Source organism: Ambystoma mexicanum, chromosome 6p, assembly GCF_040938575.1.
Source record: "Ambystoma mexicanum isolate Mex_15411 chromosome 6p, UKY_AmexF1_1, whole genome shotgun sequence".
NCBI lineage: Eukaryota > Metazoa > Chordata > Amphibia > Caudata > Ambystomatidae > Ambystoma > Ambystoma mexicanum.
Genome location: NC_090935.1, coordinates 1436854078 through 1436875374, shown reverse-complemented (window position 1 = coordinate 1436875374; position 21297 = coordinate 1436854078). Strand labels below are relative to the sequence as shown.

General features: G+C 43.8%; 1 protein-coding gene across 1 annotated transcript in view; it reads left to right on the top strand.

The window, feature by feature from the left end:
• The window catches only part of CFAP299 (cilia and flagella associated protein 299), a 2370083-nt gene that overhangs the window by 174407 nt on the left and 2174379 nt on the right, over positions 1-21297 (top strand). Inside the window, exon 2 of the mRNA XM_069626159.1 lies at positions 1946-2076. Coding sequence (XP_069482260.1) covers positions 1946-2076 — 131 coding nt within the window. The remainder of the gene's footprint in view (positions 1-1945; positions 2077-21297) is intronic.

Genomic DNA, 21297 nt, shown 5'->3' with positions numbered 1-21297 from the left:
TAACTGCCTTGGAATGAGTGCCTTTGTTGACTACTTACATGGGAGATCACCAGGGAACCTTGTTGTCTGAGTTAAAGTTTTGTACTTAAGAAAAGAGGTTCTTCTAGATCAGGAAGTACATTGTATTGTTTCGGCCAAACTGGCCCATTTTCTGATTGTAGCAAGCTCCCATCTTCTGTAGTGTAGGAATTTACCCAACCCGTCACTGAGAGCAAAGGTAATGGGCTAAGTGTGCGAAAGTAAACCCTGCTACTAAACACAGGACCTGGGGAATTAGATAGTCATGCAGAGCATACTAGCTTTGGAGGTATTCCTTCTTATTGGAGCATCAGGGCCAGCTGACCACCTGCAAACGGTGCCGGCAGGGAGACTGAAGGGTGGCGGGAGCACCTTCTTTGCTGGAAGGCCTCCAGTGCCATTTCTTTGTGTTGTTCAGGATGTTTTGTTCGTGCCGCTTTGTGACACACGCAACTCAATGGTACATTTCACCCCTTGTCCTTCCCCAATGATCGACGGCTTCCAAAACACACTTCACACCCAGTCTCTTTAAGACATCGCATTTGCAGTGTTTGCTCTGTGGGTGTGGAAGGACTCTGATCTTTTTAATAACATCAGCCAAACTCCTTGATCTGATGTGCAATCTGTAAGAGCTGGGACGATCCGTAATTACTTTTGATTTCACTACCTGTTACAAACACCTGTTGCTGGGCAAACGCTGGTGATTCACAGCATCCGACTGTGTTGTGTTGCGTTGCAATGCCAAATGTTTGATCATGAGCATTAAGCTAAGTCAGCCTTTGGCTCTCCAGATGTTTTGGAGTACTGCCCCCAACAGCCCTACCCAGCATAGTCAATGTTGAAGGATCATGTTATGATATACTATGATATGATAGGTTATTTATAACGTGCTTAATACCCAGAGGTTTCTCAGCGGGGACCCGGGGATTGGGGGATTGAACCTGCGTTGCTCCATGTCTGTCTTGCTTCCAAGGCAAGCACATTGCTCCTGAGCTATCCTCCCGAGGCCATGCGAGTTGGTATTCCAAACATCTGGAGAGCCACAGGTTGCAGAACCCTGATAAGTAAATATCCTTCCTCAACATTTACTTTGCTGCTCATAAAAACGTGTCGAGGTTTGCATTCCTCACGGCCCAAATATGTTCAAACCAGAATTTTTTTTAGGTTTTATCCTATAACCTTGATATTTACTTATTAGCTCAGCTTTTTATATTTCGTTTCATTTTGTGCATTTATTGAGTTCGAACCTAGCTTTACGAACCAATGGAGAGTCGCTCCTGGATGCATGCATACATCAGATGGTTACGGGGTGGGGGGATTATTGTACACATTATGGCAATGACTGTGCTCATTATGGTGATTGGCTGTCTTGATATTCAGACGACTTAGTTATATACCCATGAAGTTCGAAGAAAATCCATTATGTCCTGTGGGATTGTTCGCTTCCATCCTGTATTGGTGGCCAAACATTCAGCCTACAGCCTTTCATCTTTTAATTGGAATCTTCCAGACATTGAACCGTGCCAGGCATTCTTCCGCTGGTACACATTATTCCACAAAGGACGCCAGAAACAACGCTTTGCGCTTTCTGTCAATTACTTCACTAAATAAATTAACAATACCAAAATGGAAATCATTTTTCTGAGGAGAAACTTCATTTACTTCCGGTTCTTATCGTCACTTGGACACATGATTGCCTTATTCACAGCAAGAGAATATCAAGTTACTGTGTGATTAAGAGAATAGTCGCTTTTTTTGTATTGGGGTAAGAGAGCTGTTTTACTGCTAGGCTTCCATGATTTAGTTTTGCCTGCTTTCTGTGTCTCGAAAGATGCCGTAACTGTTAACAGAACTGTTTTTGCTAAACCAACGTGCTTTGCGTCTCGGTTATTCGGTGGTATTGAGTGCACTCCTTTCTTTCCTGCAGGATGAAGAGCTGGCCCGCCAGCTGGTGGAGCTGGGTTACAGGGGAAGCGGGGAGGTGCTCAAACGGGAAGAGTTCGAAGCCAGAAAAGCGGCCGCCGAGGCGGCGCGTGCCTCACAGAGGACCCAGCAGAAGTAAGTCACGCTCCAGCTTCACTGTGCCCAAAGGGCCGCATGCTAACATGACTAATTACTTCAAGGGCTGCAGCCTGTTTATTTTTAGCCTTTACAGGCCGGGGTGTGGCAGGTGATATTGATCCAATGAAATCCCTGACACATGCTGTGTAGACCGGAGGGAGCACACTGACACAGTGCCGTGCACCAGCACACGTGACAACAGGAATACAAAGCTTAAACTATTACCGCATATAATTTATAAAGCAAGCATTGAAAATCAACCCGCTCAGTCATCTCCGGAAGTACATTTACATCCTAGCAACGTAGGCTAATTCTGCTCTTACCATGTGTGTGTGTATATACACCCCCTTTCCCTGTGGGATAAGGTTAAGTGCACTCCCCCTGCCCCCAAGATGGCTCTGGGGTGGACTGGGAGGCTATCAGTAGGAAGCAACGCGTGCAGCCCAGTTCCACAGTTGGAACTAATTACCATAACTAATGATATCAGAGGAAATGACAAAACGCCCACAATAAACATCCAATTGCTAGACTCTCATTAAATGAAAAACATCACTAATCTCTCTCTGAAGAGGCTACGCCTTAGCTTGTATGTCACTGAGTATATATAATCGGGCCCAAATCCTTTGTTAATGTTAATAGCACTACCTCGAACGCCATGTGACATGCATGTCATGTGGTGCACTGTGGGCGCTTCTAGGACATTCAAGTTCGAATCTCTGATATTGGTCCCAGATGTCCCTGCATAAAACATAGTGCCAGCATCAATATACAAAGCTGATTTTGAATCCATAATCTAACCACAGATTACTACTAGGATTTAGTGGCAATATGCAAATTGTATGTTCTCTAAAATAAAATAAAAACTCCCCTGAAGACAAACGGGTCACAACTAGCGAGAAGTCCAGGGCTGGATCCAAGCAGATGAAAGGTTAGTAGACTGGAACATGAATCCTGCACATATAATAACCCTAGGATGTCTGTGCATGGGAACTGAGCATTTGCCCATTCACCGTTACCCTAAAACCTGGCAAAGGCAATTGGATCTCCACTCAATGGCTGATTTGCCCACTCCGCATTCACATGGGACCTTAGCAAGTGTGCCGATCACGGGTGAATTCAGGATTTATGTTTATGGATGCTGTTACTCAAAAATGTGGTTTGCACACATGTTCACTACACGTGCCCATGTGCTATACTGAAACGACGGAATGAGGCTCATCTGATGATTTCACATAACTATTCTTTAATCATTATATCTTTCAAAGCCGCCATAGCTGGCTAATTAGAATATTGGACATACATATAACAAAAAACACAAACTTCAAACAATTTTATCAATAAAGATCATCACAATATTCATACATGTAAATTGTCATAAAATGCATTGTGAATTGGGCAAAAATCGGTTACACCACAATCTGACCCTGTGCATGTGTGTTGGAATGCAAAATCTGTAAGTCTAAAAAATGTTTACTCATTGATGTGCCCGATACTGGCCCGATGCACTATCCCTCTCTCATCATCATTTCGTAACGCTCCTGCTAGGAAGCAGCCGTGTGCTGCCTTCAGCGCCTTGACCCTCTCATCGGGTGACCCTGGTGTCCATCTCTTCACCTTGAAACACAAGGTAAGCCCCCCCCCCCCCCCATGGATCCCTGAAGGCATGTGCAATTAGGCGCTTTCAACTGATTTATTTCTTTGCTCAATGCCTGTTGAAAAGCATTTTATTTGATGCAGATGATATGAAGACCACAACGCTGTAACTAAGCATGCGCCTGCTATTTTCGTTACTTTCCTGTGTTTTTGACCCACAAGCTGCCTTTCCAATATGGCGTCCCGCATACCTAGCACCGGAGTGCCTGGTGCTATTTGGGCCTCATTGGCTGAAGCTACACACTTAGCAGCCAATCTACATGCCAGCAGGCTTGGTCGGCCCTCCTCCAAAGGCCCAATCCTAAGGGCCCTGTCTGCTCCCTGTCCACTAAAGGTATGCCCGTGTGTCTGAATGACCCCCCCACATCCCTTGGTTGCCCGTGTGTCTGAATGACCCCCCCACACCCCTAGTCGCTGTGTGTCTAAATGTGCCCCTTCCAACTCCCTTGTCACCTGCACGTCTGAATGTGCCCCCACCGGTCGCCTGTGTGTCTGAATGTGCCCCCCACTCCCTCTGGTCTCCCGCGTGTCTGAATGTGCCCCTCACCCCCACTAGTCACCCATGTTGCTGAATGTGCCCCCCACCACCTCCTTCTTTCCCTATCAATGTCCTCCCCCTGTCCTCATGAACCCCTCTCCTTCCTCCACCCTCACCTTACCTCCTAGCCTGATAGTGCCCATTTAACTGACTTTTGCATTTGTATGCTGTTGCGGCCCTGCAACATAGGGCTAGGCACCATGTACCTGCCGCCTAATTGACTTCTTGCATTTGTTAGCTGCTGCTGTCCTGTAACATAGGGCTAGGCACCATGTAGCTGCCGCCTGATTGACTTCTTGCACTCTTATGTTGCTGCCGCCCTGGAACAAGGGTTAGGCACCATGTACATTTCTGTTAAGCACTTATGTAACTAAGTAAGCCTTCTGTAACACCACCACGATGCCCAAGGGCTGTTTGTGCTCTTTATACATACAAATAAATAAATAAATGTGAAACAACCATCATCAATAATGGAACACAACCAAAGTCTACTAGGTGAGACAGATGCAACACTGTCTTCCAAAAGTGCACTTTTACGAAGGGTTAGATAATTTTCCTTCGTCCTAGTTACAACAACTGTTGAATATACCATTTTGAAAAGGACTGTCATACTTATTTAACAAACTCGTTTCTGTTTGAACATGTAAACCAACATTTAAGTTCACTTACACTTGACCAAAGTTCAAAGCAAGTGTATGTGTCGGTTCTTTGTCCCAGGATCCACCAACACCTAAACAAACCAACAGACAGGACACACCCATTGGTGGTGTAGTCTGACAATGCCGGGTATGAAACAACAACTGCTGTATTTTTGAAAAGTGAAACATCAAACGGAAAGTGTTCTCTTTCTAGATATTGGTACATGAAGGGCAGTCAAACCCCCCGCCCCCACACGCACACACCAGGGTCACCACGACTGTGTCGGTCTTTGCATGTTGCACCACGACCATGTCGGTCTTTGCGTGTTGCACCCAAAAATGATGGTACAGTGCTGCAGAAGCAAAAAGAACACAAGATCATCTGTTTGGGCCAATGAATTAAATGATGTAGAAGAAGTCTCCAGACATTGCGGCTTCCGTTTTTGGTTGGTCAGCGTGATGCAAGAGGATTCAAAGGAACAAATGGTGGTCAGTCCAATCCAACTCAATAGAGGTCTGACAGTACGTAAAGGAAGAGGAGGAAAATAAAAGATCTAAAATATTACCTGGGCTCATGAAGAAATCATGTATTATTATCAACTCAGTGCTCTCCAGATATTATTCTCTCAATACCATGAATAGAGTTTGAGGAACTGGGCAAGGTGGCATGGAAAACCGTTTATTAAAACAACGCCAATAAAGATACCATCTTATTCCACTTTTGTGGCATTAATAAGTAAAATACACTTCCGTAAAATACTACAACCGTCTTGTGTGATAGGTGGTGTTTTATTGATCACCACAGCGGGTTGCTGCTTTTGAGGGGGACTTTTCATAGAATGTTTATTCTTTAACAGAACATGTAAGAAGATGTTAGTTATAGGACATTTTACAATATTTGCTGACCATGCATAAGGCCCTACAGCGCCATCACTAGCCCTAAAACAATGGGTGGAGGCAACCTCAGACGGCAAGGGACACTTTTTGGATTGGTACCTCACAAAAGATATATGAAATGAACCAAAATAAATCACAGATGGGACCAAAAATCTAGTAATGCACAGTAATGCTGATCTTAAAGCGGCTATGTTGGAAAATAAGTGAGTCTCTCTACTTATAGCTGCACGATGAGCAGTGACCAGCCATACGGATTGCAGAAGATCATTTTTGTTTGATGATGCCTAAAGTGACTTTGTTCACCAGATAGTCACTTTAAATGATTGTACTTAAAAATTATCCCCCTCAAAGAAACTTTAAAGATCAATTAGAAAATCTACCCATCACTCTTGCCGAAAAGGACTACTGCTCTGTAGGAGTACAGGGATGAGTAATGGCTACACCACCGACTCCGCCCCACACTACTACTAAACCAGAGGGGCTCAATTATAAAGGTTAAACAAACCCAGCACAACGGGTATACCTCCTTCGCCTTATGTGATAATGTGTCTCAAAGGCAGGCTTTACTTTAAGGAGGGGGGTGAGGTGATAACAGTAGCAACCCAAAGAGCAATAGTACAGCAGTCCAAAATAAAAAGAATGCCCACCCAAGGTTATATAAGAATATAGACTTTTAATTAAGCAATAAAATATTCAAATAACTATCTACAACACAAGCAACAATTCCACCCCTGTAAGGAAGAACACAGATGTTGCAGATTGTGATGTATCACATACTGTACTTGAGCAGGTGGGCCCAGGCAAGGAATTGCAGCAATGCTATTATTCAAAAAGGATATATCTTTCAAAAAGGATTGAAAGGGGGTCTTACCAGTTAGTATGGTCCCACACTGGATCAGGGGCTAAATGCACCTTAACAGTACCTTGTTCTTGATCTTGGATGATTTGAAAGCATTGAAACAGACTTCTCTGCACTTTCCTTGCAGTCGAACCAAGTTCAAGATGTGGCGAGTCATGATTATCCAGGCGGTCATTCGGTGTCAAGACTGGGCTATGCGCAGTTCAAGTTGGTGTTCATTGCGGTGTGGACATAAGGGCCCAACAGGTTTGGATCAGGCGATAAACTCAGTTTGACGATCTTACAGTAGGGTCAAGTTGGCACATGACATTGATGGCTTCCAGAAATTTGAATTGGTGTTAGTTATATCAAGGTGAGGTCCTGTTGGTTCGATGCTCTCCTCAAAGAAGTAGAGTCAAACTCTTCCACAGTGGTGAGACAGCGTTGGAGTCGAGAAGACAAAGAGCAGTAGTGGTGTGAAAATTGTGTTGAGCTGGTTCGAAGATGCAGGCTATCAGAACAAAGTTTTGGCGTGCCAAAAGGATCACCACAGGGCCTGTGTGAGCTCAAAGGGCATATAACACGGTATTCCAGTTGCTCTTGGCTTCCCTGGTCGATGGGGGTATCCAGGGACTCCAGAACCAGCAAGTCCTTATGTTAGGCACTCCCAATCCAGGTGAGTATAGCTGGCACCCAAAGGGTATCCTTCACCTACAGTGAGGAGCCTGATTCCAGGGCAGCTGGCAGAGGGGCATGCCTTGGCCCAAACAGCAGTCATCCCCACTGCTCCCTTAGGAGGGTTAGGGGACAGAGTTGCCTTATATCTTCACCTCACTGTTGACAAGCTTTGGAATGGACTGCATTCTCTAATAGAGGTCCACTGAATTCTTGTTTTCATAAAAGTCCACAGATGAATCAAGGAAGGCGTGGGAGACCCTTTACTGATAAAGGCAACATGTTTCTGAGGATTGGACAAAAGCAAACCTGCTTTAACAGGTCCAATCCCTGGTGGTGTATCAATTGACCCTTGCCTTCTTGCATCTTATCAAGAGTCCCTTGTCCTACATGGAATGGAGAGGACAGGAAGTGAAAGAGCCCCAACAGAAAAGCAAAGAGGTTGAGCCTGTTCTCGTGTCCACCTTTCTCATTCTGGCTACTCTTAGTCCACCCCTTTCCCATGCCAGCTGTCTTTAAAGACCCTCTGTGGTGCAGCAGCCTGGTGTGAAGCTGGCCTTTGTTATGTGAGTGCCCATTTGATATAGGGTTCCCAGGAGACCTTCTGGTGAGAGCTCACGTGCCTCAGGGGAGGTGTCACCTTAAGACAGCATCCTGGCTTTTGTCTCATTGGGAGCAGTGCAGACAGCCAGGAATGTCTTGAATACACATTGCCCTCACATAGCTGGTCTTGCCTCACATGTATGATATCAAGTTGCTGTGGCTTTGATAATTGTGTGCTGTTGTCAGTCACCATATCACCAGCTATGGCTTATTCTTATAGTTTACCATGCCCCCCGACTGGAAAGGCAGCAACTATGATATTCTGAATCACGCATGCAGAAGTTAAAAGGGCACCTCTGACTGAAGTGCCTTTGGGTAATAGCATCTGTGAGGAATGCACATGTGACCTTTGAACCTGCTCTGTGGTGCCACTGAAGAGCAGCTGCTGCAGTTGTCAGGAGAGTGGTGCACAGCAAAGGTATATGGATGCACTATATTTTTGGCATTGAGCTTTTTGAAAAGGGAGTTTGATTAGTAGACTACCCTTTCAGAAACAGAATTACCCACATCATTTATATTAATTAGTAAAAAACCTGGGGTTTCACACCCTCTCCAGCTGGCAGTCTGTCACAATCATAGAAATAGTATAAGGCTGAATTGGGTGTCCTAGAAACGGTTTATAGAAATTCCATTACAAAATAGAGACAGCTACAGCTAGCTAAATGCTCACTTTAGAGATCTCTGTGTGACCTGAAATCCGTGGTTTGACTCTTGCTATTTCTAAGATGTGCCTTCATCCTGCCACTTCTGATTGATAGCTCTTTAGATGGGCAATAACAACAACTTTGTTACAGCACATTGAAACTTCAGGAATCTGTCATGAATGTATCTTTAAAAAAAGTAATTAAGTTGTCTGCTTGAAAATGTAGCTAATCAAATCTGGGTGAAATATTCTGTTTTTGTAAATGAATGAAAATATTTAATTAAAAAGGGGATATCATTAATATAACGTAGAAAAGCTCATCCAATTTAATCGGAAAGAAACATCAGACTGGCAGGAGTGGATGCTTTAAAAAACACATTTTATTAACTATGTGCACGAGACGGCAAGATCCATGGAGAACTATTCAAAATATTATAGTAAGTGAAACTGAAGAAAGGTCGGTTCAAGATTGTGATCACTTCCACGCACACACGTTTGATACCTTCAATGGAAAGAGGTGTACAAATACATTTTTTATTTTTCAACAAAATATAAATAAAATTGAAACAAAATTCAAAAGGTTATAAATAGTGTACAGCGATGCGAAAATGACATAGCTGCAGCAATACAAGATCTGAAGAAACACAGTACAGATTTAGTGTGAATGGGAGAGGACGACGTGAGAGATCAAGAGGGGACGTCCCAAAGACACACACCTGTCCCCCATAAGACATTAGAGGTCTCGATACATTTCAATAATTCCAAGCGTGTTGTCCTAGAGGATACTTACTAAGCACTAAAGCGTTGGGTTGAGGAAATCACCGCAAGCATGGAATGCCCTTTCATTGAGCACCAGAAATGAGCCATGGGCATAATTATGGAACACAGTTTGCACAGCACAATCACATTGGTGGCAGTGCAGCTACAGTGAATGTGGCTGTGCAATCTTAAAACGGTAAGGCAAATAGTTAAAGTAATAAGTTCTAATCTTGCATTCACAGACTTCATCTAGACAACCGCTTAACCTAGAAACTAGGTTTAGATTCCTCGGCCCTCATGAGCTTTGGGGTATGTGGTAACACAGGTCACCACATTTGTTCTGTCTTTCTCCACATTTGTCTAAAATGCGCGTTGCGGTAGCGCCTGAGGAAATTCAGTGGCTGTTTTTTTAACACTATAGTCAAACTGAAATGATCATTGTCTAAGCAAGCAAACTGTATTCAGAATACTCATTTAAGAATTTACTAAGACCAACACAATCTTCTATATGACACTAAAAGTGTGAGTTACATATGCTTATGAGTTCTATCAGCAGGGGTATAACGTTCAAAGTGGCCCCATATGACACATTTTCATCAAGTTCCATGCTTTTCCTAGCAGTTAATTTGGAACTACCAGACACAAAAGAGGCCCAGGGTGCAGAGGCCCACCGGGAAATCTCCAGAGTTCCCTATAGGCCAGTCCACCCTTATATGCCAATTCGAAACTGTCAAGCAATTGCTTGACGCTGCCTATAGGCTACTTTTTCGCCAAGTGCTAAGGAAGTAAACATTTAGTAACACCGTTTCATTTTAAAATGTAATGAACATGAACTGTTTTTAATATAGCTTTAATCCCCTGTACCAAGGGCTGGAAGGGGGGGTAACAGCTCGGCAGCCCAGGTTATCGACCGGAGTGAAGAGAGGGTGGATAATGCGGAAACTAGGCTGTTACCCCCCGTTCCAGCCTTTGGAACTGGAGATTAAGGCTATTAGTACCCTGTGTTGCAAAAGCGGTAATCCGGGGTGCTAAACAAAAATAAGTATTTTTCCTCGTTCAACGGGACGCGCGCACTGTCCCCTTGAACGAAACAAAATAATTTTCCAAGATGACCGCCATGGAAAGGGGAGCGGGGCTCTGCACGTACCCTCTTTCCATTTCCATGGCGGCCTGCAGGAGCGGAGGCGGCACAGAAATAACACAAAATAAAATGGGGCGGGGCTGTGGGAAGATGGTGTCGGTGGGGGGAGCCAGCCGTCAGGCAGGATGTAAAGCAGGCTTTCACCAGCGGTTGAAAGCCTGCGTTCCTAGCCCCTGATTGTCTGGCTCCCCCACCAGGGTCCTTATAGATGATAACGAATAAGCAGTCGGTGAACATTTGATAAGTAGCTTACCCAGTGATAACAAAATATATGCACTGCATGTAGGTGAGAAATGCTAACACTGCTTGGGAACTGCTATTTAAAGATTCACCTGCTTGAAAAGGGTATGAGAACTGTTAAGCAAACTTTTTTGTGTGTGTGGAGCAAATTGGTAATGGCTTTTTTTTGTTGTAAAATCACTAGCCAAACAATACACCTCAATCTAAATAATGGCCAGAATTTTGCTACCCCTCCCCCGACTTACTGATGTCAACTCACCAAGGTTGAGTGTCATGGCTGCCTAAAGCATTACTTCATGCAAGGTCTGTGCAGGTTCAGCTGCGCGGAAAGTAAACCTTGGGCACTCAATTCCGATCAGATGAAACATAAGAAGTCGAATTCCTGGAGTTTACGGGAAAGGGGCTCTCTCGACACTAAAGGAATTGTAAAGGTAAAACATCAACTTTGCAATGCATTGCACTGCCTGTTTTCTTTTTACAGCTGCGGCCGGGCGTGGGAGGCGGCCTTCCAGGCCCTGTCCCACGGAGCGCTAGGAAGCAGTTGCTTCACCGCCGTGTGAAGTGCATCCAGTCGCTTGAGCCGTCTTGCCTCTCCTCATTACAGTGCACTATCCAGGCATTTGTGCTCATGCATGCAAGCAGTATGTTTTCCCTTGCTGAGTCCTCGTCTGTTAGCACACGACATAACACGGCCCGAGCTGGCACATCTCCTGCGCCCCCCGTTCCCCGGCTGTCATCCCACCTCTCTGTGACTGACACCCAGCCAGGGGTCAAGTCCTAAAAAAATAAGGGGGGGGGCTCATTAACATTTCAATTGAACGTGGCGTCGCCAGAAATGAGCATATCAAGGTGTCCTCTGAAAAGGGAGGGGGGGGACGCCTGAAAAAAACTGGGGTACACCCCCGGCGTGTACCCTGGACTTGAGCCTTGCTGGCACAACATCAAGTCGAAAGACCAACATGGAGATAAAAGCCTGGTGAGTAACGTGAAAACATCCAGTTCAAAATACGTTCGGTTTAAGGAGGACACCACAGAAGTAGGAGGATGGGAAGGGGGCCAGGGAGGTCCAACTGTAAAAGACAAACGGGAACGGTAAATTAGGGGGGGGGGCAAATAGGGGAAGGCAATAATGATTGTGCCACGTAAGGAATAAATAGGAAGAGTGGTAAGAACAACATGAACAGATGAGGGACTGGAAGGGGAGAACGGAAGTTGGTAGCAGGTGGTAAAAAACAGCAACCCTCAAACTGCGTTCAATGCAAAGTTGGTATTGATGCAAAAGGTATGTCCTAGATGGCTATTTTTTCACAAGTAGCTGCTTCATGAGGCGTAAACCGAAAACAATGTACAGTACATGCATTTAAATATTTTGCTGTACGCTGACATGCCATCTACTGGCCACTTACCGTCATATCAGGTAGTGTTTGATTGTGGCAACAGGTGGATAACTACGTGGGGGGTTGGCAATGTGCCAATCCCAGACTGGGAGGTGCCCACTCGTATTCCTTGACCCAGTGCCTGTGTGTGGCAGCAGAGGATGGGGCCTGTCCCCTTCTTGCTGGAGACAGTATGGGAGGCCCAACAATAGTGTCCGTGTCAAGGCCTCCTTCTACAAGTGCTTCTTACCATCTTGATGAGGGATGAAGGCTGGCTGTGTTCCTCATTTGGAAGACCAGGGGATGCAGAGACAGAGTCTTAGTACTTTGATAGTAATTTATGACTTGGTGTGGGTATTATTGTTGAAAGAGCTTGTCAGAAAACAGACATTTCAGTAAAGGCTATAGTGTTGTTGATGTATTTAGTTGGGAACATTCCCCACCTAAAATAGAAGCGTCTGAAGTCCCTTGTTGGAGGTGAATTGGACGACTTGGTTAGCAAAGCCTGAGCTTAGGCTAGGCCTGGCATCTAATGGACGTCCCTGGTCCGATCTCGACCTCCTGACATTCTGAGAAGGGACTAGTCCCAAATCTGCCTTCGCTAGTCTGATCTTTCTTTCCAAAGCCGGACCAAGGGCAATGTGTGGGCATGAAATTGATTGGGAGAAGAAGTCGATCATCTGCATTAGTTTGAAACTGATGCCCTTGTAGTATTCAGGTCACATTTATAGATGGCACTTTATGCTGGATTCTTCAGGATTCCTTCCTCTTTGAAGCTGTGATAACAGGTATTATTACTTATGATTTCTGAATATGATTGGAGAAGAACACACCTGCTGTGCCAGTAGCATAAAACAAAATGTGAGCACCCCCTCCACTGTAATTGTAATTGGTTATTTATAATGCGCTTAGTACCCAGAGGTTTCTAAGCGTGGAGCCGGGGATCGAACCTGTGTTGCTCTGTGTCGTCTTGCTTCCAAGGTGAGCATGTTGCCCTTGAGCTATCCTCCAGCTGTGAGGCATGCTGAAAGCCCCACCCTCAAGCTTCACAACAAAAGCACACTGCATGCTGGCCTGGTCCACCACTCATACACAATGTACAAGATGATCATGCGGCTCCAGGGGCACGCCATGCACTCCACTAGGTGAAAGATGCAAGTATGTGTTCGGAGCAAACTTTAAATCTTTCCCCTAGTGTAGAAACAAGCCGGCTGTTTCTGGCTCCTGAGTCCTGACACCCAAATGCACCAGCCACCTCTGTGCGTGGCCAGTCATATTACACACAGCAATAATACCATAAGAAAACAGGTCCATGCTGCCTCTGTCAGTATATGCCAATATCCACATGTACGAACATTCTCTTGTTGGATTTGCCCTTAATGCCAGTATCTGCCGCAAGAAGAAAATGTTACTGCTGCTGCACAAATGCTTGTCCACCTCTCTTACCACCATGTCAGAATACTCTTCATGTTGACTTTGCCCTAAAGGCCAGTAAAACATGCAATGCTGCGGTAAGCAACTATTTCAGTGTTTGACTGCACACATGCCTTCACCCACTATGTAAGAACACTCATCATGTTGACCTTGCCATTAAGACAAGCAAAACATGCAATGTCTCAGTAAGAAAACATTTACTTGCTCACTGCACAAGTCTTCCTACCCATCCCTTGTAAGAACACACATCATAATGGCTTTGCTTCTTCTGTGAGTATAAAATGCCATGCCACAGAAAGATAATATACAGTCTGCCTGCCCTAGTGTGCTATAAACCCCCACCCCAAACCCCCTGCAAGCAATAACATGCATCATATTGGCTTTGCTCAAAAATAGCAGTAAAATGTTTAAGAAAACGTCCATGCTCCAATGCCCCTTGCTAGGCCCCAACCATGCACGCACACATTAATACCCATTGAGCCACAAGTCAGTCATCTAGTGGCTGGTGTTTCAAAAAAGGTAGCGGGCTCTCCTCTCCAGAAAGAACATGGCATGATAACCTGTTCTGAAATGAGAGTTTGCAGCACACACGTTTTAATCACTGTACCTTTCACAGATGGGAAATATCCATTTGCATATCAGTCTTTGTCCCGCCCACATGGGCAGTCCAGCACCAAAATGCTATGGCAATTCCTCTCTGAACAAGAGTACCAACAGCAACGCCATACACGTGTTTCAGCCTTGTTGGGCTTCATCAGTGAGGTGGAGCTGTGCCTCTCTGAGCACAGTGAGCAGGGAGTCCACAGCTTCACCGCACTCAACTTCAGTACCCACATTCTATACATCTTATTCAGACCCTCTGGCCCCCATTTCTACCTACCAACACCACACTGGTGCTCCCTATACACAAAGGTTCCCCTCTCAAGTTCCTACTATTGTTCAAAGCTGTCCCAAGTACCTGACTGACTGTACTTTTGTCTACTCACCATCCTGTTCCCTTTACTTCTCCTCTGCACTCAACCTCACTGCCCCATACTCTCGTACTTCTTTTCGCTTCCGTTCTTTCTCTCTATTATCACCCCTCCATTAGAACCTGCTGCCTATCGCATTCAAAGCCAGCCTGATTGTCTATCTCTTCATCAGTTAACTTCCAGGGATACCTCTGCATCTGTAAATCTATTGTTGTAGAACGTTTCTGATCAAAATTGATATCCACGTTCTTCAAATAAATACAAATAAAAACTGGTTTAGCTCTATGTGGCTACATTGCCACCATTTGCATAGTAGACTCTTTGGGAGGGTTAATTTCACTGTTGCTGTATAATCGTTGTCTTTGCTCCTATAAAAGGGGGTCCCCCATATTCCTCTTTCCCTCATCCTGCCCACCCCATTCTGCCCATCTCTTGTCCTATCTATCTGTCTGTCTGTCTATCTATCTATCTATCTATCTATCTATCTATCTATCTATCTACCTACCATGTTGTGGCAATCATATTGCCATAATAAACATTGTGACATTGTGGAAGTGAAACCACTGCATACCAACTGATCCTTCATAACGGTTATCAAAAACCTTCATTTTGGGTATTAATAATTTTAAATGCGTTTTATTATAACTTTTGATTGAAGCTTCTCTGGTGTGTTCAGGAGTGTACCCCTTATGGTAAGCCAGGCATGGGAGACAGGCACAAAGACATGATTTAACCAACTCTTTTTTTGGTAAACTTAAAGAAAACCCTTCTCTAGTCCCAAGTACTAAGATCAATTTCCTATGCTACAAAACAAGAAATGGTGCAGATAAATTTACATCCAAATTGTCTTTATAGAAGGAACTGCGACCATGTATAAAAAAAAATAAGTTTTTGTGTCACGCTTTAGAAACGAGTATGGCACTCACACCAGCGAGGAATAATACATTTTGGGTCAAATATCTGATCTTGAGAATTTTTTAGAGCATAGATCACGATACTAATAATTCCCCCCTTTTTTGCTGTAAAACAACGCGTTCGATTGCCATGACAACTGTCAACAACAGTACCTAAATTTCATTTTTGGATGCACATATGTATGGAGCACACCACAAATAGCTTTATTTGTTTTTTTGCCCCCTGGATTGAGCTTTTTCCACCGCTTTCTCCACTGGTCGGCTTGAGATTCATTCCCAAAATGGCTGCCGTATAAATGCCTGCAGGGACCTAGCAACAGCGTTACTAACGCTTTGCCGCCAGGCCCCCACACACTCCACTGTGACTCAGCAGTTAGAGGAGTCATTGCACGCTACCGCGGCAGGCGGTCTGTCAACATTGCAGCCGCTACAGGTAAGGCTGCACAGCCTGCGCCCGCGCGGCATACTTCTTGCCCTTTGTTTTGTGGGGAAGATTAACTTTCCTTGCTATCCTTCATTGAATGCCTTTTTTACCTTTAGTTTTGCCGTGCGGGGCCTTTAAAAGATACCCAATCGGATCAGGCTGAATTGACACAGGTACCTCCAGTGAGAGGTAAGATCTTTTATATTTACGATCCATTTATGTGCCTCCATGTTCTTTGGAGATAACATTAGGGGGTTACGATTAGTCATTCCGCAACTACCCCCCTGTTTTCTGTTTTTTTGAAACAGGATTACTAAGAGACCCGCCCTTGGGGCTAGTGGATCTCAAAAACAGTGCCTGTGAAATTAATTCACCCATAGGTAAACTGTGTGCTATTGATATTTACTAATAACACAGCACGTGATTTAATCAGTTAAATAACGTATGCTCATATACTTCCCTGACTATAGTCTCCCTTCCCCTGCAGCACAGACGTCATACTGCACAGAACCCCGTCCTGATGAAGGCCGTGCTGTCATGACCCGGAGAAATTGCCCCTTCTGGACCTCATGGCCATTGTCACGAAGGGCTTGTACTCCTTGTTCCTCCCAACATGGCCGTACCAAGCTCTGTGCTACGCACTAGCTTTCACATCGTGGCACGTACTATAAATTGGTCACGCCCCTGCGGGTCCGCGCGTCTCAACGCTATCTTCGGTAGTGACCCGACGTGGGCTTACTCTCTACATTGGTTTCCTTTGATCCTCTTACTTCCTTCCTTGCCTTTTATCCTGTTCCTGGATTTCCCCCCTACTTACTCGTTCATCGCTAATCCTGGATACCCTGGAACCACAAAATTCCCGGAACTCTGAACGCGTCCTGCAACCTGACGAGGCTTGGGTGAGCCTATTCAAGACCCGAACGATCCACAGGAAGAGTCCTGCGGCCGAACAAGGGAGATCCCGATCACAGGTGAGACGGGGGGAGATTTACGACACGTGTAAAAGATGAGGCACATCAAGCCCACCTGGAAACGGCTGAAACACCTTGGTGTAGATGCACTACTACCCTAAACTGCAGCACATTGATGCTGTTATCACAAGGAAAACGATTTTGTGTTTCTTACATTTCTATGTGATTTTATAATGTCGATTTAAATAGGTACACTGTAATATGTGAATTTCGTGGCAAACCACAACAAAGGTTGAGTTTGTTGTACACACACAATTTGGCTGTTGTCCCAAAAATGTTTGGTGCTGTGTGTTGTAAATATTGCTGTCTGTATTTCTGGTTAAATACCTTTTGATGTCATATTTCTTAATTGTCCATTTATAGTTTGATCTACACAACTCTAATATAAAAAATGAGATTTGCCTCACTAATAGAGTATTGAAGAGTGATTCCTTCTTTATACGTGCAGAGGTTGACAAGATTTGGGAGTTTTTTGTTTGAGCATAGTGTCTTAGTATAAAGAAAGAAGACAGAAAACAATCCTAAGCTTGAGCTTAGTGTAGGTTTATTCCACCCAGGGACCAGAATGGATGTTGGTGTCAGACCCCCATGCAATGTTGCATAAAGTCTCTGATGGTTTAAAAATGTGGTTTCTTCAAATCAACAGAAGATCTCTTAGTTACAAAGGAAAAGAAAACAGTTTTTTCTCCAATGAAAAGTGTCACTAAAAGGTTATCTCAATAAGGTCTCTGATCAGTACTTGAGTTTTAGCTCTTCGCCAACTGTAACTGGACCGGGGTTGCTCAGTAAGTCCACTCCCACGAGTACTGGTCTTTGAGCCTTTCTCTGGTCTCTAGTCCTTCTAGGCATTGTAGGGTTATTCATCTTCAAATGTTCTTTCTTCACGTCCTTTAAGTATCTGCTGGAAAATATTTTTATATGAGTTAAAATAACTCTTCTTTAGTCTTATCGGCAGGGTCACCGCTGAGTTTCTGATTACAAATACGGATTGATAAATGCATTATTGCTTTTGTGATAGTGATCTCTGCTATCTCTGTTCAAGATGGCAACAGTCCCCCTTTTATATGCTAATTTGGTGGTGATTTCGCAATTGTTAGCCAGTGCTAGTCGTTTCTCTTTAGTTGAGTTGCATGTGAAGGTTGCTTTCTAGTTACGTATAGAGTTCTTTAGTGAACATTGCAGAAAATGTATCCCAGTCGCTGTGGAGTAAACTTAGATCTCACTCTCAATTCGGAGTTATGCTAACTCTACTTCTCGATTTAGATCTTGCATCAGATATATCCCTGGTACTTCAGTGCCTTCATTTTATGTTATCTTATGTTAATATGGTTTTTTACTAAGGCACATCAAAACAATACTAGGATAAGAGAACCTAGGGGTGTCTGTGGAGTTGAGGTACTGTGACCCCACGAGGTGTTATCAAGACTTTAGTCAACTGGAAGAAAGAAAATGAGCAGAGGAGGATAAAGGATGGGAAAGCAGTAAATACATGCTACGAGCACAGGGAAAGGGAATGCTCTAATGATAAAGCTATCTGTGTCTCTAATATCTTTCAGTGTTAGATCCGACATGCTCTTCTTCCTTACTGTGTTTCATGTATAAAGAGGTTTATTGTTGAAGTGTTTTTTTCCCTTTGATTTTTTTTTTTTTTTAGGTAAATTTGTAAAGGTCTAGAAAGGTCTTGGTAGTGTCAGTTGGCGTCGGGTGCAAATGATAAACCTTTACTAGGTGAACTATCTGTATTCTGACCAATAATATATTTGGACATTTTAATAATTATATTACCAATCTCACTGGGTCTTTTGCCTCTCTCGTTTTCATGTTCTCTTGCTGTGTTTTGTTACATGACTTGGTTTTGATAGTATAACCTCTCATTTTTTTGTTCTTGCTGATTGCTGACCCCATTTACCTCTGTCCCTAAACGAGTTAGCCATAGATACTTGTTAAAAAAAAAAAAAAAACTCTGCAAATGTTACCTGCTTGATGGTTTTGATGTGGTTTCCTTTCCTGTACCGCTGAATTTCTGCTCATGAATTCTTTTTGATTGGATCTGAGATAGTGGAGACACTGGAATTGGAAGTCGCAGAAATGTCTTCTTTGCTATTCCCATTTTCTGGGTATGAGCTTTCCTTGCATGCACTGTCATAACTCAGTTGAAAGGTACCACGTGTAGGCTCTCTATAATCTTATAAGTGTATAATTTCTGGTTTTTTAAAACTATTTTGTTTAATGTTACCCTGATATTCTGCCAACATTCTATCAAGTTTCATAATTTTTTGATTGATTCTGGGATGTCTGGTTCCTCTGTCTTCTCTTTACTTTATTGTGCACTTTTGAGGCATGTTCATAGAATCTTTTGGCTAGGGGGATCCGTTTTGTTAATCTTTTTCTACAATTAGACTTTTTTGAATTCAAACATTATTTGATGAACGCTCATTGATTTGTTATATGTTTCAAGTGTATATATGAGAACAAGTAATACACCTGCTATTTTCTATGAACAGAAACATGAAATATTAGTCTTGATGTTTAAAGGAACTAAAAACATAACTATTTTTAAGCCCCAAATAATAACTTCCATATATAGGATTTATTAATAGAAGATATAAATACAATATCACATATCTTCTAATTTGTAAAGACCAGTTCATTTTCATGGAACACGTCTTTGTACCATTTCATGGGACTTTTTACTTAGTTTAATTGTGCTCACTTCATCGACATAGGTCGAATTAAGGGGTGAGTGTGCCCTGCCAGCATTCACGCCTGTGGTTACAAGATGCTTATTGGTTATAGGGGGAGTATTTCATTTATTGATTTATTGTATCACATTTCAGTAGATAAACTATGTGTAGCAGCGAGGCTACCTGACTGTATAAGGAACTACGGAATCCCATGAACACCGTTCACTTGCTAGCAAAAGAAATGACATGTGACTGCCTACCTTTGAAAGTGTTAAGATATTGACAAAGAATAGCACATTTGGGGCCATGATCCCTAACATTTTCTGACTGTGACAGCAATGGATTGTTTTGTGAAGGATCCCACATGCCCCTCCCATGAATAATGTAATACATGACGAGACATTGCCTGGCTCCATGCTGTGGTATTTCTGTTTTTCAAAGTAGTGACGCAGGCATTATATGGTGGGATGTTAGTATTTTTAAATGGATAGTGCAGGCATTTATCAGAAGGATGCTGGTAAGGTAGCAAAAGGCGACTGAGATCCCATTGTCAACAGTTCTGTTAGAGCATTATGGCATTTTGCACACAGACCATATGAAGCTTGGCATCCATAGCTTTGTTCCTCAGTATGCCCCTTGGCATCGGTTCACAGACACCATGAAGACTTGACATTGCGATTGACCTAACAAGCTTACAGTAACTATAACTTTGGATATACCCCTTCTGCCCACCTCTTGACTCTCACCCTATCAGCTTTCTGAAGCAGCTATTATGCAGCATGACCACTACGTGTTATGTTAATATGCTTTTATACTGCACCGAATCGCCCACTAGTTAATGGAGGTATGCACTTTTAGTTCAGAGAAAGGGCTGTCTGAGACATGGAAACCCCTGGCATTCACGTCACCTACCTAAGGTAGTTGGTGGCCAGGCTTGGCAACATCTTAAACCTCACTCTTTGTTGCTCAACGTGCTGTGATCCATGGGCCCTGCTGGGACTGTCAAGGCAACCAACAGCGATTATCAGGGCTGAGGCATGTCTCCTTGTGGGTTTCTGCCAAAAGTCGATCCCAATGTCTCCAAAAGGTCTCCAACGCCTCTCCTGCAGCACACAGTCGAAGACCAAAACAAATTCCTGTACCCACCTGCTCCCTCACCTGGTGCCGAGGCAGCTGAAACCATGTAAGGTTTCCTCACCGGGAGGTTGATTAGATGAGAAGCTGAAAAGATAAAGGTGCAGTGTGGATTCCTCAAGTTGGCCCACAAAACTGATTCATCATCCCTTCACCTAAAGGGGGTGCCACAGATGCAGGAAGGTGAAGGGAAGAATACTGACGTTGAAAGGAAGGGGGCTGTGGAGTAGATGGGGCTTTTAGGTAGGATGGCTACTACACAACAATGCAGTCCCGTACTGGCAGGGCCTCAGGCCTCATACTAGGCACTGATATCTTGCAGATCACATTGGCATGCTCTGTTCAGGGGCTAAATGGACCAAAAGGCATTAGGATGAATATCAAAAACAACAATACATTTGTTACCCCAGGGGCAAAGAACATGAAGCCTGCCAGGATATCAGGCGGCGGACATGGTAGGGGAGTTTTGACGGTATCCTGCGGGAATTACAGGCGGGATACCAGCAAAACTGTAATGAACCCCTAAGTGTTCATCCTTTTAACAGGCAAATGATGCGCCCTAATATTTAATGCCATCAGCGTAACCATTTTTTGTATCCGTAAGAAAATTATAACATCCACATTGCAATGACAACTCAAGAATCAAGTACAGACCGAAAAGGGTGGCTTGCCATTGTTGAATAAT